Below are 24,978 nucleotides of genomic sequence, written 5' to 3'. Positions count from 1 at the left end.
GTCTGGAAGACAAGGGACCAGCACGTGAACATTTTTAGAAAGCTCACACAAAACAAGTCTTTATTCTTTGTCGCAGAAAATAAATACAGGTGCATATTCCATATGCTTTTCTATAAAAGCACTCCTACAAAATCACTGAACTGCATACAACAGTACAACCTTTTTGGCTTTTAAAATGCAAATATTATACAGTCACTTCATTTTGTTATCATTTAAAGCACTTGTAGCAAGCAGCTTTGGAAAAGGAATGCTTAATTCAGAAGCCAATTTCTTGCCTCAAGTGTTTTGTGGGATTTTTCCATCGTGTATAGTGCAACTAACCTAAAAGCAACTAGAACAGTTTTTTGTAAAATGTTTATTCCCACCCATCCCCCCCCCAAAAAAAAAAAACCTGCAAAGAAAAAAAAAAAAAAAGCTCTCAAAAACTGTTCTACATCAATACTTAAACCAAGAGAAAACAAGAAGTGGCTCAACGGAAAGATTAAGGTAAAGCACGATGCTTCACAGCTCGTTCTCTGTTCGCTTCCAGTTTGGCCCGGGGTGTTTCTTTAGAGTAAGAGGCATTAATCATCCAGTCCTATATTCCTGAAAAGGTACGACATGGACTCCCCGTTGTGGATCCTGCGAATGGCTTCCGAGAGGATCATGCTGATATCCACAGTCTTGATTTTAGGGCACTGGAGTTTCTGTATTTCATGTGGAATTGTGTTTGTAACAACCACCTACGGGAAGACAAAATGATCAGGAGGAGGTAGCTCCGTTATGTTTTCCACCTTCCCTATTGGAAGTGTGAAAGGGAGTTTCACGGATCCTATCAAGCCACCACTGCTGATAAGATTTTACATTATTGTCAGGGTCAAAATCCTAGGAAAAGCCACACGTTGCCATGGATACCAATGGCACTGTCCTTCCTTCCTTTCCTTCATTCTGCCATGCAGGGCCAGAGGAAGGTACAAAAATATCCCCCACGCTGAGGGGAAAGCTCCACTGACACTGACAGTCCAGTATCTCACCACTTCCCACGTTTCCCTCTCCTGCTGTAGCTTAAGGACATACAGATGTTTCCTTAAAAAAAACCCCAATCATTTGATCAGGATTCAGAATCCACACTTACTTCATCGATGGCAGACTCCTCGATGAGCCGGGGAGCGTCTGAAGACAAGAGGCCGTGGGTGGCCATGACAAAGATCTTGTAAGCCCCCCTCTCCTTGAGGGTCTCGGCCGCAGCCAGGAAGCTGTCGACATCATCGATGATGTCATCCTGCCAAAACACCACCGAGTCACCCACGAGTCACCACGGCCTCACACACAGCACTGACTGACAGGGCAGCTGTAGCAAGTACAACAGAACCCAAACTATCAGAAGACTGCCCTTTTTTATGACAAGCCCAGAGATAACACTCTGCTTTACAGAAACCATGACTGAATCACACAATTATGGAATGGTCTGGGTTGGAAGGGATCTTAAAGATCATCTCATTCCACCCCTTGGTGTGGGCAGGGACATCTTCCAGTATTATCCCAGGTTGCTCCAAGCCCCATCCAACCTGGCCTTGGACACTTCCAGGGATGGGGCAGCCACAGCTTCTCTGGGCAACCTGTGCCAGGGCCTCACCATCCTCACAGGGAAGAATTTTTTCCTAATATCTAATCTAACCCTACTCTCTGTCAGCTTAAAGCCATTCCCCCTTGTCCTGTCACTCCAGGCCCTTGTAAATAGTCCCTCTCCATCTTTCCTGTCGGCCCCTTCAGGTCCTGGAAGGCCACAGTTAGGTCACCCCGAGCCTTCTCCTCTCCAGGCTGAACAATCCCAATTCTCTCAGCCTTTCCTCACAGCAGAGCAGCTCTATCCCTCTAATCAACCTGGTGGCCTCCTCTAGACTTGTTCCAACAGGTCCATGTCCATCATCTCAGCTTCACTAAAACTCCTGGACAGAAACACAGTGATTCTCCCCTGCTCTAATGTGCACCTGAAACCCCTGTCCTTCAGGGAAGCACTGAACAGAGTTTCACCTGCCCTACTCATGGAAACAAGGTCCAAACTCTGCTTTTCAGCATGGATCACTTCACAGTGTGCTCAGTCCTGCCCCATGGAATCAAAAGTCCACCAGCAATCCAAGTTTAGTGGCTGATACCGAATGTTTACTTGATTTCTTCAACTTTAACATGTTTAATATCATTGATGAGGAGTGAGGACATCTTACCACAATGATAGCTATTCTTCCTCCCACATCTCCAACAACTGTGATGGGTGGCTTTTCCTTGGGAATCAGCACTGATTAAGGGCAAATTGGTTTAGAGAGATAGAAAGGAGAAAGAAAAGAGAAAGTTTATATGATTTACTTTAATAATGTCTGCTGGGTCACCACAGTTAAGAGAGAGACATGGATCAACAACTATTTCAACAGCATTACTGGGAAAACCAGCAGGACTTTAATACATAAATGATCTTTTTAAGCTTAGTTAAAATATTAACTACACTCATTTACACTCAAACTGTTAACCAATTCAACAAATTCTTAATTTTAGCACAGAAACAAAGTGGCTGGCAGACACCACCGGTTCCTTTTCGATGGCCCATCACTGCCAGCCCCATTCCCCAAGAGAAGGCCAGGTAACACTTTCCCACACACACTTACTTACTGGGGATCTCCAAACTGGGGTGAATAGCAGCTACATATTTGGCTGTAGGTGGGGAGTGCCGACCATCCACCATGTCAGACTCGGCATCCTGAGCTTCCCCGTGGATCACAGCGATTCCCAACCGCAGGCGCTCAGCGAACGACTGTGCCCTGCAGGGAAAGGATTCAAAACCACCAGGAACGCGTTACATTTCAAATAATTCACCTACATACAGTCCTAACCTATTGCCATTTTATTTCTACCGTTTCAGAGGAAAATGAAATGATCCTAAAATTTTAGGAGAACACATGGAAGGAACCACTTGCCCCTTAATATCTTGATTCCACCAGGTCTGTGAGTCAGAATAACCCTGAAAGTGCCCATATGGGCCTTGAAGCAACAGGATAAATGTTGCAAGTCACATAATTCTGATTACTCCCTTCTGCTTTGCCCAATGGCCAAAAACCATTCCCTAGCCTTTGGCATCCTTGGGATTCCAATGCTTTAGGAAACTCATGTAACAGTAACCAAGAATAGTCTTGATGTCTGGATTGTCTACATTTAATAGGAAAAAATATATATTCACATGAAAAAAAAAGTATTCACCTATTTATTTTTAGCACTAAATAAAGGCAATATCCCTGACCTGCTGACACAATCTGAGATACCCTGTGGAAAAGGGGGTCCAGATGATCATTCTGCCTGGCAAACCACACTTCAAGTTGAACAGCCTGGATTTTATTATTAGCTGACATAAAGTTCCTTCACAGCACAGTATTTCTTTGACTAAAATTAGAAATTTCTGGAAAGAAGTGTGAGGTTAGCTGGGGGAGTGGGCAAAGCAGAGAGCCAGGAAAATGGGAATTTCACAGACAGTGCTTGTATCCCAGATACTGGAAGCAGCAAGTGTAAATCAGCACATCTATCCCACCTTACCTTGCACACCCAAAGTTTGGGACCCTGCCCAAGCCACCCCATCTCACCTCCTCTGGTCCAAGGGAATCCAGCACATCTAAAGTGAGTCACTCTGCTCTAACATCAGCACCTCAGACCTGTGCCTGAATCACCTCCTCTATCCTTAAGCCTTGTTTCACTATTCAAACAATCCAGAGTCCAGAGAATAATTTGCCCATCATGATACTCAGTTAATTAAAAATGAAGAATCTTCCACCCTGTGGTTATCATACAGTTACAATATTCTTGCAAGTAGTTAATTACAGGTAATTATTATTCCAAACATTAGGAGTTAGGACTTAGCAGGCATAATCCTATCAATAAAACCATAATAATTACGTTAAAATGCAATATTAAACTGAACAAAGTTCAAAGTAAGAGCAAAATGATTTATTAATTTTCCAGTGAGCTCAGAAACCGCAGAAACATTGTGAACTCCACCAAGCACGGGTTCTTTTTCACAAGTAGGCATTCATCACAAGTATTTTCCTGGACTGTTTTCAGCCTGGATTAGGCTGAGACATCCAATCACCCTTTCCCCAATACAATGTGCCTCTTCAAATACTGCCCTTAAGTGCTCGTAGGTCCACATGAAGAAGTTTAACAATACAGCTCTGGGAACCTCTCCTCCCCAAATCCCTGTGTGTGCAACTCATCTGTCTGGTCAGTTTGAACAGACTATTTGCTGGCATTGACAATTACTGGATGAGTGTTAAAATGCTTCAACAAAAGCCTGTCTACACCCAAGTGGCAACACTGACACCGTGGAAAAGAAATGGGAGAGAAACAAATGGAAAATGACTGGCCAAACCAAAAGAAATCACAAAAAGTACTGCTGGAGAACAAAGATGACACAAGTTGAATTGTTACATAAAATAACAAAAACACAAAGTATCACAAATTCCTTGGCATCAAAGTCTAAATAACTCTTCAACAAACCCTTGGTTCGTCACCACAGCAAATACAGCATCTCTTAAACCATTGTCCAGCTCTTACAGCACCTGCTGACAGCAGTGTAATTCCAAAGCATCTGGGAACAGTCAACTAAAAAGCTTCATGGATTAAGAACAGTCATTCAACCACAAGGACTTCACAATCAAAATCTTCTCAAATATCAAATCCTGTTTTACCATCTGTATTTAGGATCTGATCAACCATGTTCTTATAGTTAAGCCCACATTAAGCAATTCCCTTGGATGAATGGCATTACATTTCCAGCCATTTTTCTTCATTTACAGCAGGAAATTTATAATGTAAATGCACACAAATACAACGTGATTAAAAACCTTCTTTATCATAAGCACTGCACTGATTTACCTCATCCTTTTGTTTGTTTTTTTCAAGTCTCCTTAGATTTATTGTGATTACAGAGATGATGTAAAAACTACACAGCTGACAAGGCAGAACTGGGAGGGGTTTGAAGGCTGCATCTTCTAATTATTGGATATCTGTCCTTCACTTGATCCTAAGAACAAAATCCCGACAGAGATTTCCTGCTCTAAGGCAAGAGAGCAGATCTTACCCACCTCTTTGCAGACGCAGGAGATTTGGCCACAATTACAGCATTCCTGTAGTCTGGTATCTGTAGTAAATAACAGATAGCAATGTCCACTTCATATCTTTAGACAAATTTAAACTCAGTAAGAATCAGAGAACTTTATTTTGCCAGAAGAATTTTAAGCATCGAACATTTTCACCTAAGAAAGCAACCTCAGGAATCCATGGTAAATGATCAGAGTTGACAGCTCAGTAAAAACAGGTATTTAGAAAATTCAGATATTGGAACTGTACCTTTCATATACCCCATGTTATAGTAGAGATTACAGAAAAGTAACTGCTTTAGAACATCAGGGCTAGGCAGACAAGTGTTGAAAGAAACAGGAAACCATCAAAATTAAAGTTTCCTGTTCAACTTTAATTGTCTTTCATCACTTGAAAACAGCATTTCACCCATTTCCTATTGCTTTAGAGAGTACACCGAGAAAAGTCACACCTCTCCATCACGTAACACCGACTATTTCTATGGACAATCAGAAGGGACAGAAGTTCCACGTTCACTGCACTCTCCTGGAGTCACAGTCTCACAGTGCTGCAAACTGTCCTCCACACTGACCAGCACGAGGAGATGCTGCTGCAAACGTCAACAGCACCAGAGGGGTAAGGCCAGGAAGTCTGGGTTTCCTTTTGAGGTTTGACAGAGGCTTCAGTCACGTTTCACAAACACAATCTACTCCTCAGTTTGCTGCCCCTGACCCATTTTCACACCGGTTTTTCACTCCAGACTCCTGCTCTCTGTTTAACCACCATTTTAGTCCCCATCTCTCAAAAGTTTCTTATCCTCATCTCCATTTTCCCTGCAAACAGTGACTCCACATCAGACTCATCTTGCCTTGTCCCTAACTTCTCGAGCATTCCACTATTCACACTTCCAGCCCTCCTTTCCACAGCAACCTACGCTCCCTCTCATATCTCATCTTACCCCATTCCTTGCAAACTCAGCAGTTTCCTTCACTGTGTTTCCCTGGGATGACCCATCTCTATGGAGAGCAGCTGAAAGAGAACCTGGCTGGCCCTCTCTCCATCACCACAGTCCTCAGCCAAGCAAAGTCCTACAGAGCAGCTCCATCCTCAGACTCCCAGAGTTAAGGGACCTGCAAATTGATCTGTTACAGATGCAATTGCCCAAATTTGGGGGGCTGACACCCTGTCATGCTGCTCACCAACCTTACTGCCAAGATGTCAAATACTCATCCCAGGGCACAGAAACAAGAAGGTTTTCTGCAAACACAGGCAACGTAAGTTCTTCCACAATCTTTTCCTCAAACACACAAAACTGAGTATTTCCAAAAGCTCTCCCTGAAACGAGCACGGGAAAGAAAAAAACTTGGGCAAGGATCTAATCAACTGAAAACAAGAACTTTTCTGAGGACGTTGTCGGGCAACATTAATAACCCACAATGTTACTAACTCCACCTATAACACTGGGAATTCAGCATGTTCTGTCCTTTACAAACACTTAGTTATACAAGAGGCTACAAAGATTAACATGACGGAAGGTATGGACAAGGCAGGGCCTGTCACTTGACATAACAGAGGCTTTGATCTTGTTCAGACACCACTGCCTCATTTTTCCCCTGCCAAATTACCAAATTTGTTCTCAGCTCTTCAAAAATGAAGTCAGAAAGCCAGAAGTGTCATCCACAAAGCAGTAAGGTATCAACAACTCCTCGAAACAAAGAGCTACGTCACTCTGGGATTAACTTGTACACACAGGAAAGAGAAGACACCAAGTATCCAACGTTTTCTAAGCAATACAGAGGAAACCCAACAAAATTATTTTCATATGAGTTTCACTGATTGGAGTGTCTTCATCCCACAACACTGAGTAATTCTCTTCACACCTATGCATAAATTCCCAACAGGGAACAACTACAAGCCCTCGTCCTCTCAACTTGCAGTTAAACGCTTTTTAAATGGCCTCCACTCTTACCAAGCTGGACTCCATTTCATGCTACTCAGTGCACCCCATCGTGACTCCAGCTGCTTTGAAAGCTCTGGCATTCCCAATGAAGGATATCCAGTAAGTTGTGGCCACCAGGAACTTGGGATGAATACTAAATTCCTCCTGAGCAGCGCTGGATCACAGTCTTAAGATACTATAAACGACTTGGCTGGTCAAGGTAATTGCCAGTGTAGATCCCAAGTGATCAGATCCAGTCAGCCAACTCTAGTTTCAACAAGTCCCCTCATGGACGAGCAGAGGAATGAAGAAACAAAGAACTGAAAGTACCTTTTAGGACTTCTCTACACGTACTTCAGATCCCTCTGTAAATGTTCATTTGTTAGACTGCACAGCAGTGCCAGACTCGAAGCTGCAACAATTCTTTGTAAGCCATTAAAAGCTCATGAATCAAAAAGTGTTTCAAGACCAAACCAGGACCATGATCTTGCTATCGACTATAAATCACACACTGTAGCAACATATAAAGGCACAACCTCTCTTGTGTCTGCATGCTTGGTTTTCCACTATTTTTCCCTTTTTTTTTTAATTTAGGAAGTCCTTACAATGTGCAATACTTCTCTCCTGGAACACAAGACGAATGACTGTGGCAAAGCCAAAGCCTGGGGTTTTGTTCTGCCACCCTCTTTGATTCCATTACCAAATGAAATGATAAAGAGAGCTTCAAATGGTAACTGATTCCCCAAACAGATTTTAACACTGTCATAACAAAATCATGTGGGTTTTCTTAGGGGGGTGGGGCGGGGTGTGTTTCATTTTGGTTTTTAAATTGGGGCATTCATAACCCTATAAAAAGAAATAGCTTGGAACCAAAAGTAAGAGTGAACCCAGCCTTTTCTCTCACCAGGAAGAAAGCATTTGCTTTATTCCAGATTATCATTAGTCAGAGGCTTAACATGTATCTTATACCTACAATTATCATTTGCACAATTTGCATGGATGAATCTACCAGTAGCCCTTCTCAAAGCACTTGTAAAAATAAGATGGAGAAATGGAAGCCCAGAACGCCCCAAGTTAAGCTGCTCAAGTCAAGACATGCTGAACAAACAGTGGGTGAGATTTCCACACAAGAAATCAGCTGGGCTTGCTTTCAGAGCATGATCAATAGGCTCCCTCATAGTTTACAATTCCCAAAGTGGTTTTTATCATGAGACATTAATTACACCCACGCAAGCACTCCATCCCATAAACGTCAAGGAAACTGGAAACAGGAAAGGAAGAGGACCTCAAGAGCACAGAAATCCTAACTTTTTTTTTTTTTTTCAGTATTAGGGGAATATATCTAAGAAGATAGAGCAGCATTGCTGCACAGGTAAGAAAACACCAGCTCTCCATGGAAGTAAAAGTTAAGCACGTGGGGAGGAAAATAATCAACTGCCCCAACACCATTCCCTGCCACAAACTGGTCCTTTCCCCTTAAAATGCTGTTTGAAGAGTTAATATTTTCAGAGGAATTTGTTTCAGATGCCTTGAGACATGACAAAAAAGGTAATGTAAAAAAAAGCAACTGCAACAGCAGGCCTTCCTCACCTCTTCTTGGATGTACTGTAGTAAAAACGGGGATGCTCTCAAGTTATCAACTGGAATGTTGAAGAAGCCCTGAATTTCCTTCTGATGTAGATCCATGGTAATAAGATGAGTTAGTCCTTAAAAAAAAAAAAAAAAAGGAACAAGACATAGAGAGAAGCACATCAAGAAAAGGAAGAGAGAACAAGACAAGATAGTCTTTATTTTTCTAAGTTTCACTGAAGCTTGTCCAGAAAATCTCCAAGCTGCACGAGAACAACATTGCACTCAGTGAAAGTACATAACAAATTAACTACGTCCCTCTTGAGCACACGGGCAATAACATGTTTTGAGACTTCTACAGTGTCTTTTTAAAAGAACCTCAGAACACTCCACATAAGTGACTCAGTAGTGCCACACTGAGGCAGGTAAGATCCTTCTCCGCGGGACAAAATGGAAGCACTAATTTGCCCTGTGTCACAGACCCCAGCACACTCACTGTAGTCCTGAACTCCTGAAAAAGGGGCCCAACTCCTAAACACCAAACCCCACTTCTCTCAGAATAACAAACCAGCTCACACTGGGTTTGGTATGAATGCCTGGTTTTTTCCCAGCGATGGGAATGAAAGGAAAGGAGCAGAAAATGTGCTGAAGGCTGTGGAAATGAATAGTCTCATTCTCCCACATCATCTCAAATGTAAAGGACAAAGTGCATTCATCCAGCAGGTAAAAAGCAGGCCAGAAATGACAATGCACAACTGTTCAAGAGTGCTAAAAACATAAAGAACGGTATTAAGAGATGGATACCACGGCAGCTGAGCCCAGCAGATTCATTCTGCCAGCTCAGCAGGGCTCGGTGTAAAATGGCTGCTTCAAGTTTGGGTTTTTTACAAACTCATAGTTCAGAAACATTTCTAATTAGAAACAACCTCTAATGAGAGAATTTCTAATTCTCCTTTTTATGTGGGTTTTAAACACATGAAAAACTCGCCAGTTTAAAATTTTTAGAGTCCCAATTTGTGCACAGACCTCTCTAAACCCGGAAGCTGACAGCAGGAGCCCCCTTGCCCTGATAATTTCAGAACAGCCCGCACTCTTACCAGCTTTGCACATCATTGAGGCCAGTAACTTAGAGACAATGGAGCCCCTTTTCCTCATCTTGCACTGTTTGCTGTATGGGAAGTAAGGGATCACTCCAATAATGCTTTTGGCACAGGAGGTTTTACAGGCATACACCATGATCAGGAGCTCCATGATCGTAGTATTCACATCCCTGCAACGACAAACATCCAGTTCTGTATCCCGGGCATAAAAATCCTGTATTCAGCACAGCATTTATACCCACTCCAGGAATTTCATGCCAGGGTAGCTCAAAGTGTGGAGACTGAGCAAACTTCACTAAGCTTCCAGCTCTGGACTTCAGGATGACAAGTGCCCTGGGCCCAGCACTTGAATTCTTCACCAGAATTACACTTCTTTACTCTTTTCACTCTGCCATTTTGGACAATTCAGCTGTCTTTGTTGGACGGTGTTGCTATAAAAAAGTAGCCCATAATTTATCCCCAATGTCACTTTCTGTTGTCCACAAAACAAAATATATGTATTTTCCCATATAGGTATGCTTTTAAAAAAAAAATACTTTGTACTTTACAACAAATTCTTGTCTTGTTAAGCCAAGAGCAAGCTAAATACTTAACAGTTAGCATCTATTCTCTAAGAGAAGTGACCATCAACTAAGACCTATTATTTCTGTTGCCATTAAAAAAATAGTCTTAGCATTTGTAAAGTTCACTTAAAATAAAAGATGCCGTTTTCTGAATCATGGGACACATTGCCCAGGAAATTTTCCTCCTACATTTACAGCTCTGTGATGGAGCTAGAGATGGGCAGCTGAAAAGGGAAAAATTTAAAGAGAATGACATAAGGAAAAGAATACACTTAGGGAAAGAAAGCAGGGACCCAGGGGAATATTTTGTTGATATATTCACTGAAAATTAAAATAAGAGAAGTTTGCTTATGCCAAAGTTGGCTTTGTGCACATATTAAAAGAAAAACCCAAGACAAATAACAAAAAAGAAAAGACTCTCTCTAGTTAATCTAAGCTTATTGCACTGTATCACATACATAAGAGATGACTAAAATTAAAACCAGAAGCATTCCTAGGGACAGCCCATGTCAAATGCTAGCACAGGGTCTTTAAACAGTTACTCACTTTGAAACTGTTTGGATGATAAATACATCCTTTCCTCTCACAGACTCCTGAATCTGCACTCTTGTTTCTGCCAAGAAGAAAAATATGTAATATTTGCAATAGCAAAACTCAACAGAGTCTAAGAAAAGGGGAACCAACACATGCACATCAGTGTTGGGTACAATTCCAGCTTTGCTAATTAAATGCTCACCTCTGTTTGGCTCCTGATAAACCTGAACCTTCCCCATCTCAACTCCCAGGCGCCTGCAGGAGCAGAAAACAAGGAGAAGTCAATATGGGGAAAGGAAGGACAACCCAAATGCAAATCCCACCATGCAATAGTTACTGAAAATGCTGTATTCCACGGCAGAAAACCAAGGAAAGAAAGTCTCAAACCGTAAAACCAATAATTACAGTGGACATCTCTTTAAAAAGCACCTACAGTTTCCATAAGCTGCACTGCAGACTAAGCTAAACTCATTTTCAAGTCAAGCTCAGAAGAACAAGCAGCAGGAAAAAAAATGCTGGAATACTAAATCATGCAACAATTTCTAACTTTTAATATGTATTTCTTGCCCTATATATATGTATGTATATACATGTGGCAGCATACACAATACTTAAAAATACAACTTTTAAGTTGTTCTCCTCTACAGAAAACAGTCAATGTAGAGTGAAGAGGAAATACAGCAAGCACTATTCTGTGGATAATGGAAGACTAATGTCTGCTGTATTTATTCCATGCCAGGATTAGCACAGATCCCCATCACTACAAAAAGGAGACAGTTAACAGAATATGACACACACTCATGCCCAAATTATTGCCACACACAGCCTGAGTTCCTTTGCAGCCCCTTTCTCCTCCTGTCCACACCTAACTTTGGGCACATAAGCCTCAGGAAGAAATCCATCATGTGAAATATTCCCAGTAATGTTATGCATCCTAATTAGCACGCTGAAAATGTACTTAAGCCATAAAAGTTCTGCTGAAGCTATTCATGGGTTTAAGCTAAAGGAATGTTCCCATCCCAAACATACAGCGAGCAGGAGAGATGTAGTTTTGCTGCCTAAGAAAACCCCACTACAAGGAGTAGGAAAATGATAAAAAACTTCTGCCACGATTATTTAACACTATCCAAACACTAATTTTGCCCACGTGTTTCCTATAATGTGCTGCAGCCAATCCCAGCCTGCCACGGAACAATTCCAACACAAATTATTCTCCTTCTATTCCAGCTGTTTGAAATATGCTGTGCAACAGAGCACACACCACGTTCTTGCAAACCATGGCAGTTTTCCCATGTAATTTTCCTTAAAGAGAGAAATCAGAATTAGTAAAATAAGACTGTACTTACTCAGCAATCCTCTTGGACAGTTCCATGCAGGACGAATTGGAATTAGCTGAAAACAGCACCAGCCCACCCTTGGTGATATTCATGATGGCCCCAATTTCAGTTGATGACACACAAAACATCAACCCTAAGTTGTTTTTCCACTTCTAAAAGGCTGCAAGAGACCAGAAGTCAGTTAGAGCCACAATGTTAAAAACAAGAAACAAATTTTCCCTGTTTCGAAAGTGAAGAATTTCCTATTAGCCCGTATTTTCCAGCATCCTTAGTACTTGTTTTCCCCACTTCAACAGCTTCCCTAGAGCTCTCCAAAGATCCCCCTGAAAATCTCCTAACTTAACAGGTTTTTTCCTATTTCGAACTGTTTTCCTCAGGCTGTCATCTAGTAACAGAGATCCTCTTTTCCATCAGCCTGTCCAGTTCATTTAAAAGAACTGAGCAACATTTATTGACTTTTCCAAGATCACAAAGCCAGTCAGGGGCAGAATGGAGCTGAACAGAGCTCCTGGGTCCTGGCTAGAAGAGTCTGTTTCCATACTGTGTCTCTTTTCATCACTTTGCAATAAATGATAAACTTACAAATAGGGATGAAACCAAAGGAAGAGTTCAATAAAGCTGGCAGCTGTAAATAATGACCTCTTGCACAACGAATCCACTTGCAGAAGCAGCTGCTGTCATTCTTTGAGATTAATAATTCTCCTGTGAAAACAGGAGAAAAATATCACAAGGAAATCAATACAATTTTTTTTTGTTTCAAATAAAGGCACAAATCACTAATCCCGCCAAGGATTTGATGGCTTCCATCTTTTTATTACTCTTTATAAATTACATTTTCCTTGACTTCTTCTGCTGTAATATTTTAGTCAAATAAAAGAAAAAAAAATCACATTGTCCAGCAGCCCCTGACAGATCAAAGTGAAATTCAACTCAAAAAGTCCTAGACTACTGCACTTCACTCACTTCTGTTTAAGAAATATAATCCTTCATCATCCATTTCAGCATTTTGTAGAGGACTGGAAATATTAAATATGAATGGCTTAAATTATGAAAGAAGTAACTTCTTTCCTGATAAACATCTCTCTGCTGAGAAACATAATTATTGAACAGTCACAGGTAATTAATTAGAAAAAGCTGATGGTTTATCAACTGTTAAGTACTCCAAAACAGCAACACAAATGAAAAAAAACAACCATTTTTGTATTAGAGGGATAGCTGGCTGGCTCTATAAAGAAACTCTTCACCTCATCTTTGCAACTTGACATTCTCTTGGTCAGGTTGATTTTGTCACAGAGGAACCTGGTTCACCCTCATGAAGAGCCAAAGTCAAGCCAGGAATTTCCTAACAACAAATCTCTTGATGCCCAGTCTGAGCTCTGCTTAACTGCTGTGAATGAAAACCTGCCTGTCATCAGAACCTCCAAAATGTGCAGAGAGTGAGCACAAACAGCAACAATTTCAGCCTCAGAACCCCGGGATGTTTCACTCTACTAGAACCAGGTGAACCCCCCACACCTCAAAAGCCAGACCCGTATCCCTCCCAAACAAAGTGCCCAACAATTTCAGGATAAACCTAATTCTAGGCTAGTGTTTCTCTGTTCTGCTGCTCAGCCACTCTCTGCAACTCCCAGCTGTTAACTAATGGCCATCACCCATCAAATATTCATAATAGTGCTCAAGATCCATCTCAGCTCCAAAGAAGGCACGGACTAGAAATGCTTTTAGGTCTCAGAACACCACCTGAGAGCTTGTGTGGCTGGATGGGAACAACGTGGATACAAGTTTCCCTGTTACTAAAAGCATTCATACAGAAGGCACTCTTTCACCCCCCCCAACTGTGTGTCTTCCTTCCATGGATTAGGGAAATGAGAAGCATTAAGAGATCTGCTGAAAGACAACAGTTGTTGTTCCCCATTATTGCTTAAGGTGCATTTTACACCACCATAAGATACTGATGTATTCAGCAACACTGAACACTGCTCTTCACATCATAAGTCAAGGACTTCTTTGTGGTCATACTTCAGCAGCTACAAGTGGGCCACGGCGTGTGTGGGGAGGGAAGGCGCATTTAAAGAGTAATCAACCTTGAAACGCGTGTTGGGATGACAGCAAGCTGGCAGAACTTTATTAGATGTGCAAAGACGTGACTCCGCATGGGTACCTGGGACCAAAACCCTCTGGTTTCAGGTGGACAAGGTCTGGGAGAACACAGGTACCACAGAGGCTGAAGCACCAACTCCTGCCCTGCCTTTTGGGCTGCACACAGTTACACAGACACGCCACGATGAACACAACAATTACTGGGTACACATGGCTTTACATCTCCATGAACTGAGCATGTCCGCACAGAAAGCAACAGAGGCAGGAATAACTGTATGGGATAACCGTGGTACTAAGCAATGGATCCCCGTGGGACGGAGGGAATCTGCACCCTCTCACCCATCTCCCCACAGGGAATTTTCCCGGCCCTCCACACTCACCTATCCCCCTGGGCTAAGGGATCCTTCCAGCCCACGCCTCCCTACAATCCTTCAGCTGCTCCAGGTGGGTTACACAGGCCCTGTGGTCCCTGCGGATCCCATCCCTCCTATACTGGAGCGGCCAGTGCACATCGCAGCCCCACGCCGCTCCTCCTCACCTGTGGGGCTGCCGGGGAGCCCGATAAGCCCTGCAAAGGGCCCGCCCAGGAGAGAGTCCCCATCTCCTGAGGGGAGGGCGACGTAGCCCCTTCCTCAGGCGGCAGAACCCCGTGTGTGGGGAAGGGGGGATGTCCTGCCCACACAGCCAGCTAAAGCGGGCTGAGCGGGCGGGAGCGCCCCTCGCTGAAGGCCTTACCTGCCGGCTCCGGCCCCCCGGCCCCGGGAGAAGGCGGCCCGGCCGGAGGGGAAGGAGGGGGTGAGGCAGAGGGAGAAGCAGAGGCGGCGGCGGAGCTCAGCCCCTCCAGTTCTCCGCGGGCAAGATGGCGGCGGGGCGTGAGGGAGGGAGCGCGGGCGGGAGGGGCGGGCCCGGGGCGACGCCCCCCCCCCCTTCCCGCCACAGGCTCGCGCCGCGCTGAGGGGACCCGGCGCCATCTTCCCCCTGAGCCCCGCAGTGAGGGGGGGACACCGGGACGGGGTCTATAGAATCACAGAACCATCAAGGTTGGGAGAGACCTTGAAGATCCTCCAGTCCGACCGCCAGCCCAGCACTGCCACTGTAGCCCCTAAAGCATCTCACCCATCGCCAGATCCAGACGCCTCTGGAAAACACCCTCCAGATAAGGTGACTCCACCACCTCTCCCTGGACAGCCCGTTCCAATGCCTGACCACCTGAACAGTGAAAAAAAAAAATTTCTGGTGTCTGATCTGAACTTCCCCTGTCGCAGCTTAAGGCCGTTTTCTCTAGTCCTCACTGCACGCACGGTAGAAGAGACCAGTCCCCACCTCACTGCAACCTCCTTTCAGGTTGTTGTGGAGAGCTCAAACAAACCTTCTCCAGGTAAACAGACTCAGCTCCCTCAGAAAACACATTTTCTAGACCCCTTCACGAGTCAAAGAGGAAGGGCACTTCTGGGTCCCCGTCTGGCATGATGTGGGAACCAGAGCATCAGCGCCGCAGTTCAGCTCCCACCCACCAAAAAAGACCTTTGCCAGCATTGGGAGAGCCCCAGTGCAAAGTCCATGTGGAATAAAAGCAGTGGATGTCCTCAGGGTGCCATGTTTCGGAGCTCCCATGCCTGCAGCCCTGTGAGAGGGACGGACGGGCGGCTGCCACGCTGCTCCGGGCACCTCCATCGCTGTGGCTGATCCTCTCCATCCCCACTGGTTCCCGTGGTACCATCTGGCCTTTGCCAGCAGACCCAGCAGTGTCTGTAGGGAAAGGGGCACTTCTGGAAAGTAAATTAGAAAAAGAAACAATCTGTGATGTCTCAGTTCCCTGTCACCAGCACACATGATTAATCCAGAGTCCCCTGTCAGGACTCCCCTTGCCACGTACATTGATTAAACTGCATGAAGATCCTTTTGACATCTGCAGTGAGACTCTTATTTTAAACACCCTGTTTAAAAAAAACCAACCAAACAAAAAAACACAACAAAACACCAGCTTTATCCCAGGACACCCATGACAAAATTGTCCTTTCACTGCTTTGAGGAAGTTACAGTTATCCCACACAGACATAGGAGAATAAAGGTCCCTGCTTTAAATAAAAAACCAAACATTGTGAGTTTTCCCCTAACTGCATGGCTAGAACCTGTTTTAAATTATGCTTCTCAGTATGCCCGAGATGAACAGTGTTTTATGGATCAGAATTTTAGCATTTAGTATTAAGGTACAAATTAGGTACTTTTGCTGCAGCTTTTCTCACAAAAAGCAATTAAACTTGATTATTCTTGGCCTGCAGGGTGCACTGGAGCAAAGCCTAGCATCCCAGCAGGTATTTCTGTCCACGCTGGCCTTACCGTGAAAGAGGAGGAAAAAAGCCATTGAATGCCTCACTTAAACATGCCTGTGAAAGGACAATGTTAAATTCATAGTTTGAAATCATTATGAGCTGCATTTTCCACCTTAAATACTCATGGACAAGTGTTTTCCCTGTATTTCACATTTCCTTCTTGCTTCATTCATTCCAAGGCTTCATCAATTGTCTCCTCTTTTTGCTTTTTTCAGCAGACTGGGAGCTGGGGAAGGAGAAGCCATTTAACCAGGAGCAGCTGCCAGATGTCGAGCACTCCACTTGCAGGCTCACACAAAGCCAAGACATCTGTTTGAAATATGTGAGCAGAGAGGCCATCAGCCTCTTTTTACCCTCAGAGATGCAGCACTGATCCTCTGACTTTCCTACAGCCTCTTCCAAATTACAGTGGAGGGTAAGAGAATAGACCTCTCCCATCACCTCGCCACCCCCACTGTTCCCAGTCTGTGTTTTCCTGTTTCCAGGCTGGTGCTTCCACAATTGATTTGGGGTCATTGACCCCCAGTAGGTTCTTGTTTTGTTTCAGGGCTTTTAGGACAAAAGGGAAGGGGTTTTGAGCTTTTTGTTGGCCTCTTCACAGGGCAGAGGAGATTTCTCTTGGCATCAGTCTCTGTCGCAGGATTTCGCTGCAGCCTGGTGGGGCAGAGCAGTTTGATGCAGAACAACTAGAAACGACACTTGGTGAAGCACTGACCCGTAATGCAATTAGCAGCCTTCCCCAGAAGCATTTTTCAATACCCCAGGGCACCCAGAACTTGCTGACTGTTTGATTTGTGCTGCCCCAAATTCCTGACATTGCTCAAGCAAGCCACAGGACCAGGAACTAAGAGATCCTGTCTTCCGATCCTTTTTATAACGGCACTGCCTTTGTCAGGGAAAAAAAAATCAATTTCTCAATTTCTCACCTCTGTTTTCCTGATCAGAGGAATGTGAGTTTAAATCTCAGCTCCCAAGGGAGAGGGATTTGTTAATCTGACAATATGCTATCCAAACACTAAGAGTTTAACGAACAGTTGCTCCAAGATGAGCACACGGATTTTATTTTGTTTACAATGGTTCAATTAGCAGTCATCTAAGGAATGCTGAAAATTTGCTGGGTGTGAATACACTGGCTCACAGAGATTTGTTGTCCTTAATCCAGATGTGACCCTGGCAAGCAGAGATGTGCAAAAAAACCCCTCCATACACACCTAGTCCAGCCAAGGTGAGGGGCACTGCTCATCCAGCACTTGGCTGGACAACAGCCTGCATCCATCACCTGAGAGAAGATAAATGCTGCTGTCATCCAGGCTCCTGTGCTCCATCCATCACTGCTCAGACAAGTTGGCTTTTTTTTTTTTATTTGTTTGTTTGGGGTTGTTTTTGTTTAAAAAAAAAAAAGATGGATATTAAAACTCACCTACCAAACCACCTGACAGTGAGAACAGACATGGCACGCCAAAGAAACACTCCGATTTGATCCTGACAGAGTCCTGTGAATAGGTTTGGTCTCCCCCAACAGAAAGAGGATCCTACAAGGCATCCCAAAAGCATCCTCGACCCTACACAGTCCCTCTGAGCCTGCAGGGAGGTTCTGCAGCACAGACACCTCCACACTGAGCACAGCCCAAAGGCCACCACCTCCCTGCTCCCCTGCCCTTGGCTTTTCTGCCTGGGGAACAACTGAGTTCAGTTTCCAGAAGATTCTGCCTTGGATATTACCCAGCTAGGGAGGCAGAACTCAAAGTGGCTATAAAATGCATTCAGAACAGAGGGAAGGAGGAGTAATTTTATCATGTCTTCGGAGTGATTTGGAAATAGCATCCCCCACGTCTGGGAAGCAAAGTGCCTTAAAAAAGGCCCTGGAGCAGAGAACACGTCTTCTCTGTGTGAAGGGCTGTGGCTGTAGATAGCACTCATTGCTTTATCGAATATTACTGCTTGGCTGTCTGCAGAAAACAGGCAGCCACTCATTTGTCACAGTCCTGTTCCCCCTGAGTCACAGAACTTTGACTGAAGGACTCCCCGAGCTCAGTGTGTTCTCCTGTTTCCAACTGTGCTCCCAGTTCCGGGTCAGTCTGTAATGTTTAACAGATCTGCCACGCCAGCTCTGGCATGGACACAGGGTTCTCTCCAGCCAGCCTCCCAACAAAGAGACGAGACGTTTGTGGGAATACTCGTTGTGGAACAGGTCCTGCAGACACGCAGCTTGAGCTGGGTGCAAGGGTTTGGACAAACACTGCCCTGAAACAAGAGCCGGTGATAGCCACTCTTGCTTGGTTCCCAGACTGTCTTTGCTGTGTGTGGGCAGCTCTGTCCTGCAAAGTCTGCATCACATCCTGCTCACATCCATCACCTGATGTTTGTGGCTGTGGTTTGCCCTTTGATTCGCATTTAGACAAAAGTGGTTGAACTGGGCAGTGAAGTCACGCCATTTTAGGGAATTTGAACAGCTGCTCAGTTCATGCCAAACACTAGTTAGTGCTCTGTTCCTCCCTGTCCTACCCACTGGGTCCCAGCATGGTTTGCCATTCATCTCACTGAGCTACAGCTCCTCTACAGAGAGCACCCAGGCACCCTGCCCCGTGCAGGCATTTCGTGAGCACACAGGAAGGACTCGAGTTGGCCACTGCAGAGCAACTTTGCAAATTAAAGCAGAATTCAGTGCAGGAGAGCAGGTCCTGTGCCTTCAGTGCACAACTTGGGGGTGTAAAGAAAGATTTGGTACCAGCCCTGCCCCGTACACTGAGCAGGAGCTGGGAGAGGTGCAGGGAAGGAGCAAAGTGCAACCAGCAAAGAGCACCCTGTGTCTGCCCCAGTTCAGTGCCAACCAGGACCAGCCCTGGCTCAGGAAGAGCAGGTTAACCCCCTTGCTGGGAGCAGGACCCTCACCCCTTGGCTATGCCAAGAAAGGCTGAGGAGACCTGGGTAAGGCCCAGCCTATATCACTTATTCACACTATTACCGACATCTCTCCTGCACAAAGAAGCTTTTGACCAATACAGGTCTTCTAATTTGCCCTATTATTTCCTGCCTGATTTCAGCAAGCTGTGGAAGAGGTTCTGCTCTCAGACCACTGTGCACTGTCTTTCCTTAACCTTATCTAACAAATCAATTCCCCAAGCTCAAGAGTGAGACACTTAAAGATTTTACTCACCAGGAAAGTCTCACCAGAGGAGAGGCAGGGGGACCATTAGGCTTCCCAGAGGCTTTTATTGTCTCATTAAGCTCTCCTTAATGAGAACTTCCTCACCTGCTGCAGTCTCCCTCCCATTCATTTGTATTCACTATCCTGCTGCTGGTACTTTCAAGGCTGTCTTAGTTCCCACTCCTTCCTTCCTCTTTCCTCTGAACTATTGAGCCCAGTTTCTATCTCCATGCTCCCATCCAGGTCCCAGGGAGAAAACACTTTCTCCTCTTGAGTTACCGCTTGCCATGTCCTCCTCAGCTGGTTTCCTCCCTCTGCAGCTTCTCCCAGCTCCAGAGTCACCTGCAATAGTCTCTCCTCCAAAGCAAGGCAGCAACAGCTCCTGGTGAAATCCCTGGTTAGATGCTTGCTAAAAACTTGCTTGTTCTCCCCGCTAAGGCTCTCCATGCACAGCTTGAACCCCCACACCTCAGTGGCTCTGCCCGAACCCCGCGCGCTCCAGTGGCTCCGCATGTCCCAGCCCACTGTTTGTAGGAGCGGGGCTGTCGGATCAGCCCCTCCGTGGGACCAATGAGGGCCTCACACCAGCAGGGCAGCGGGTTCAGCACCTTTCTCAATGACTGCAAATACTGGGGGGTTCAGGCTGTTCCACCCACCCCGTGGCATCTGAAAGAGCCTTGAGAGCAAAGCTGCGTCAGAAGGGGGCACAGCTGCCAAAGCGGCCGCTCAGCCTCCTTGGATTGCTGGTTGGAGAATTCCTCCCCCTTTTATTTCATTCAGGCTTTTCTAGATAAGCATATGGCAAATGCGAGTATCAGAGAGAATGAACAGCCTGTCTCCTAGTTGGGAATGAGGGACTACCACAATTATCCCTGTGATAAAGAGGTAGTCTGAACATGAGGGAACTCGATACAACAGGAGATTTATCTTGAAAGAAGTCCCTTGGCAGCCTGGCCCATATTCTGTCAGCATGGTTTCCCATTGCACAAAGGGCAGGGATCAGACCAGGGATGACAGATCCACCTATATGTCAAGCACATCCTGCTCCATAGCTTAGTTACCTACTGCTATTCCAGTGGCAATTCCTTGGATCACCCAGACACTCCTTCATTCAAATCATGTTGTCCCTTGGGAATCCTTACGCACCTTAGATTTCTAAATGACCCAGAAAATTGCTTTCTTCCCTACCACAGACTGGGTCAACACTTTAAAACCTGACTCTCAAGGCTACCAGGATGAGGAGAGAGGCATGACAGGAGTCTGAGGTCTTGGTCCAGCACTCGTGGAGTCTCTTGTCACAAGGAATTACGTGGGATCTGCAAACAGATAAGGAAAACCAGAAAGAGCAAAAACGCAGGTCTGCACAACCTTGACACAGCAATCGATGCTGTAGTTCACCATAGGAGCAAGTAAATAGCCCTGGAGTTACGTGCTGCATAGCAAACATTGCAGTTTTATCTGAATGACAGGCAGCAATTTGTGGCAAAGGGTAAATCTCTCTGTTCACTCAAGCTTGACATATGGATGGTCATGTTACATTCCCTGTTCTCAGCGGGTTTGTGCATGAATTTAAGGTTAAGTACATGTGTGCCTTTAGGATCACGACCTTCATTCAATATTGCATGGCCCAGCAGACCCATAATTAATCCCCAGCAGGTCCAAGTGACAGCTCTCACTCGGTAACATCATCCATGCAGAACAGTGAGGCACATGCAGATTCATATATTCCAGCTGGGAGTCAGAGATTTTCCAGCCATCAGAGCAGTGAGACTCCAAGGCAGATTTCTGACAGGATGAACAGGACAATTGGTGGCTTGGGCTGTTTTACAGGTGAATTGGGCACGGCAGGAGAGGGGGGTGTGATACCCTGAGGAGGGTGGGCTGGGAATGACAACACCTCAACACTACCGTTCCCTGTTACGTGACCAACATTTTCTACTCACAAAAATTTAAGAGTTTCAGAAGCTGATGAAGCCTGGGAAGAAAACCTCCACCATCTTCCTCCAGGGAAGTCTGCAAATGTGAAATTTGACCAGACTCAGCTCCGCTACTTGCTCTTCTTTCTCCTCCAAGTCACTGTTTTTCAAATGTACCCAAAGGTCTGAAGCCCAGCAATAAGCCATAAGCAGGGTCTGGCAATCAGATCCATGTAGTCCAAGTGCCCCAGGCAAGTCCTCACACTCAGGTCATGTCCTGTCTGCTTCACTCAAGACAGCTGCTGCTAATGCCAGTGGTTTGTTTCCAAATTCTGGGTAATTAATTTTTTTTATCTAGTTGTTCTATTACCAAAGATAAACCTGCTCAGTCAGGTTGGATCAACACATGTTTTATCCCACAGGTAACACAACAGGCTGGGTAAGTTTTACAGAAGTTTATTGGGGTTTAATGTTCATTCACCAACAGCACAAAATATCAGATCCCCGCTATTTAAGGGCTGGAAACGTGTCAAACACAAACACAAACCATCATTGCTCAGAAATAGTTATGTACATCAAACCTGAGTAACAGGAGCACAACCACCAATTTGTCCTTCCTGGGGAGAGAAAAGATGAGTGTCTTACAAAAAATACAGAGACATTGCATTTAACCCTGTTTCTTTGAAAGATGCATGAACAAGAGCCAAAAGGCACAAGGAGTAAAATGCTGCTACTTTAACCCACCTTGCTGCAGCTCCAGGGAGTTCTTTCACTTCCATTGTGTCACAGTATGTTTGAGATACCCCCAAGACACCAAATTATACCTTGCACAGCCCTTCACAGCCCCCAGTCCTGCCATTAGAGCTCTGAAATAAGGGAAACTGCAGAGAAACACTCAGAGCCTCGGGACCTCTGCTTCCGAAGCAGACCTGGACTTCCTCCGGCTGCTCAGGCTGCCCAGGACCGACTCCTCGCTGAAGGCCCCTTCGAAGGTGGACAGGATGGACTGGCGAAACTTCTCCTTGAAATCCGGCCCCACAAAGACATACAGGATGGGGTTGATGCAGCTGTTGAAGAAAGCAAGGCTGGAAACCAAGGGGATCCCTATGAAAAGGGCCAGTTTCATCTCATGGCTGGAAGAGTTTTTGGATATCTCCAGTAAGGAGAAGACGTGATAGGGGAAATAACAGAGGAAAAACGAGACTGTGACAGCAATGATGATTCTGTAGGGTTTTGCAGAGCTGGCCAACTGCCTTCTTTTCAGCCTGACAGCAACGACGCTGTAGCAGATGAGAATCACCAGGAAAGGGACGAGGAACCCGCACAGGAAGCGCGTTACGATCATGGCTTTGTGCCGCACCCTCCACAGCCTCCGCGTTGCCTCGGACGAGTAGTCGTCGGACAGGGCGAAGTTGTTATAGCAGCTGGTGATGTTCCTGGAACTGACCACAGTGTCCCGAAAGACCAGGTACGGGGAGCTGAGGAGCAGAGCCAGGACCCACGTTCCCAGTGCGATCCTGGCCGCCAGCTCCGGGCTCCGGTGGTTGTGAGACCAGACGGGAAAGGCCACGGAAACGCAGCGGTCGATGCTGATGACGGTCAGGAGGAAGACGCTGGCGAACATGTTGAGGAAGGCGATGGTGCTGTTCAGCTTGCACAGCAGCTTCCCAAATGGCCAGTGGAAGCCCAGGGCAGTGTAGGCGATGCTGAGGGGCAGGAAAAAGGTGAAGATGAAGTCAGCAACGGCCAGGTTGAGGAACCAGACGGAGTTCACCGTCTTCTTCATCTTGAAGCCTGTGATCCAGATGACAAGGCCGTTCCCTGTCACTCCCAGCACACAGGCGATGCCGTACACCACCATGGACAGCATGTGCATGGTCTTCTGGAGCCCGGAGTAGTAGTCCTGGTCAGTGGCATTCTCAGGTAGCTCAGTGGGGCAGCTGGCAGGGAAGGGGGAAGGGGAAGAGGAGACGCTGTCCATCGCTCCAAGCCAAAACCTGAAATCACAACAGCACACAGCACTGTTATCTGCGGCTCCTGCAGTGCAGGAGAGGTGGAAATCATTGTGAGCAACCCTGCACAAAATGTTTGTGCAGAGCCAGTTTAGATAAATTAATATATCATTAATATAAAGTCCTTCTCTATAGCATCTGCAGCTGCAACTCACACAAACCACCACAACCAGAGAAACAACCCCAGTTTTGGTGTTGGTGCTCTCAGAGGAACACCTCCATCAACAGCCCACAGCAGCAATCCACATGGGATTGCTGAAATCCCATGGAAACCCAGATCCCCCTGCCTTGACAAGTTGTCTTTGGATGACCAGTGACAAATCAAGACAGCAAAACCCATCTAGACTGGCAACAATTATGTTAACAGACCATTTCTTCACCAAGTGCCTGCCAAGGAGGTGCACTCTGAGAGCACCCCACCACCCGAGCTGTATCCAGGTGTAATCCTCAACCAACCAACACCCTCCCAGTGAGCTCCCCCATTCTCCTCGCCCCTCCTGCTCACCCAGCTCGGCAGGTCCTGGCAGGACTCTCACCCTGGTGCTGTGTTCCTTGGCCGCTCTGCCCACAGCAGGTGGTCTCGCCTCCTGGCTGACTCCCCTTCTGCTGCTCCTCTCCAGAGTGACTCACACTGCCTTCCCATGGCTTGGGATCACGAGGAATTTAGTAGGATCGCTTATTCCCTAATCTTGTTCCTCAATTTGTGGTGTGTTGATTTAACTCCTGAATCCCCAGCAGCCACACATTCCCTTGGGTTGGTTGGTCAAGCCCATCCAACTAACTTGGACTTGAACAACGAAGGAAGCACGGCCCCTCTCGTGCCTGTGCCACTCATCCCACTGGCAGCTCCCTCCCTCCCTCCCACCTGGATATCACTCCGGGCACCGGTGCTGCCCTGCCACGGTGGGGGGACAGGGTCAGCTCTGCTACCCACGACAGTGGCCCCATGCCCAACCCCTGCCGTGGCCTGGCACACCGGCTTGGTCTCCAAGAGGGGAGCTTTGGGGGTGGCCGGAACTGCTCCTTGCCCGGTGTAGGGTGGGGGGAGCTCCCGTCTTATGGGGGAAGCGAGAGGCATCCCTGGATCGCGGGACACCCCAGGGCTGGGGGAGAGGCACCTCGGGGTGCACGGCAGGCAGGGCTGGAGCTGTGGGTAACAGGAGGGGTGACAGAAGGGTGACACCCGCGCTCCCCTGCCCGTCCCGCCCCGTCCCTCCTCGTCCCTCCCAAGGTCACCCGCGCCCCGGGCGCCACGTGTGGACCCCCCGCCGGCCCCCGCCCCCGGCGCGGGCCAATGGGGTGCGGGGAGGGGGAGGAGCACGGCGCTGAT

The 24,978-nt window shown here is 46.1% G+C and overlaps 2 protein-coding genes across 10 annotated transcripts; both read right to left on the bottom strand.

Annotated features, from left to right (window-relative positions):
- Positions 1-31: 31 nt before the first annotated feature.
- On the bottom strand, positions 32-20,248 carry PRPSAP2 (phosphoribosyl pyrophosphate synthetase associated protein 2). Of its 8 annotated transcripts, none has more exons than XM_032704024.1 (13): positions 19,730-20,248; positions 15,754-16,008; positions 12,779-12,841; positions 12,149-12,299; positions 11,005-11,057; positions 10,815-10,881; positions 9,703-9,875; positions 8,627-8,742; positions 5,103-5,158; positions 2,644-2,792; positions 2,205-2,275; positions 1,115-1,261; positions 32-722 (listed from the first exon to the last, which is right to left on the bottom strand). In XM_032704024.1, the coding sequence occupies exons 4-13, from the start codon at positions 12,265-12,267 to the stop codon at positions 564-566; spliced, it is 1,110 nt and encodes a 369-aa protein (XP_032559915.1). In that variant the 5' UTR covers positions 12,268-12,299; positions 12,779-12,841; positions 15,754-16,008; positions 19,730-20,248; the 3' UTR covers positions 32-563. The 8 variants fall into 8 exon arrangements, with proteins under 8 accessions (XP_032559915.1, XP_032559911.1, XP_032559913.1 ...); XM_032704020.1 differs by having other exon boundaries at positions 12,722-12,841; positions 19,730-20,247; XM_032704022.1 differs by lacking the exons at positions 15,754-16,008; positions 19,730-20,248 and adding an exon at positions 15,356-15,547 and having other exon boundaries at positions 12,722-12,841.
- A 1,828-nt stretch (positions 20,249-22,076) lies between these two features.
- Positions 22,077-24,842, bottom strand: LOC116794860 (chemokine-like receptor 1). Of its 2 annotated transcripts, none has more exons than XM_032704017.1 (2): positions 24,185-24,842; positions 22,077-23,633 (listed from the first exon to the last, which is right to left on the bottom strand). In XM_032704017.1, the coding sequence occupies exons 1-2, from the start codon at positions 24,289-24,291 to the stop codon at positions 22,532-22,534; spliced, it is 1,209 nt and encodes a 402-aa protein (XP_032559908.1). In that variant the 5' UTR covers positions 24,292-24,842; the 3' UTR covers positions 22,077-22,531. The 2 variants fall into 2 exon arrangements, with proteins under 2 accessions (XP_032559908.1, XP_032559909.1); XM_032704018.1 differs by lacking the exon at positions 24,185-24,842 and adding an exon at positions 24,018-24,105.
- Positions 24,843-24,978: the final 136 nt, after the last annotated feature.

This window comes from Chiroxiphia lanceolata, chromosome 16 (genome assembly GCF_009829145.1).
Source record: "Chiroxiphia lanceolata isolate bChiLan1 chromosome 16, bChiLan1.pri, whole genome shotgun sequence".
Taxonomy (NCBI): Eukaryota; Metazoa; Chordata; class Aves; order Passeriformes; family Pipridae; genus Chiroxiphia; species Chiroxiphia lanceolata.
The sequence above is the reverse complement of the archived record's forward strand: the minus strand, read 5'-3'. Positions and strand labels throughout refer to the sequence as shown.

Bases quoted from the DNA above. Each gene is read 5' to 3' on its own strand.
- PRPSAP2 (XM_032704024.1), bottom strand. From the start codon at position 12,267: ATGTTTTGTGTGTCATCAACTGAAATTGGGGCCATCATGAATATCACC. The intron at 8,743-9,702 runs GTAAGAGTGCGG...TTTTTTTTTAAG, and splicing joins CTCAATGATGTGCAAAGCTG to GACTAACTCATCTTATTACC. The intron at 2,793-5,102 runs GTGGGTAAGATC...CTTTCCCTGCAG, and splicing joins TCTCCTGCGTCTGCAAAGAG to GGCACAGTCGTTCGCTGAGC.
- LOC116794860 (XM_032704017.1), bottom strand. From the start codon at position 24,291: ATGGGAAGGCAGTGTGAGTCACTCTGGAGAGGAGCAGCAGAAGGGGAG. The intron at 23,634-24,184 runs GTGAGAGTCCTG...TTGTGATTTCAG, and splicing joins CCAAGGAACACAGCACCAGG to GTTTTGGCTTGGAGCGATGG.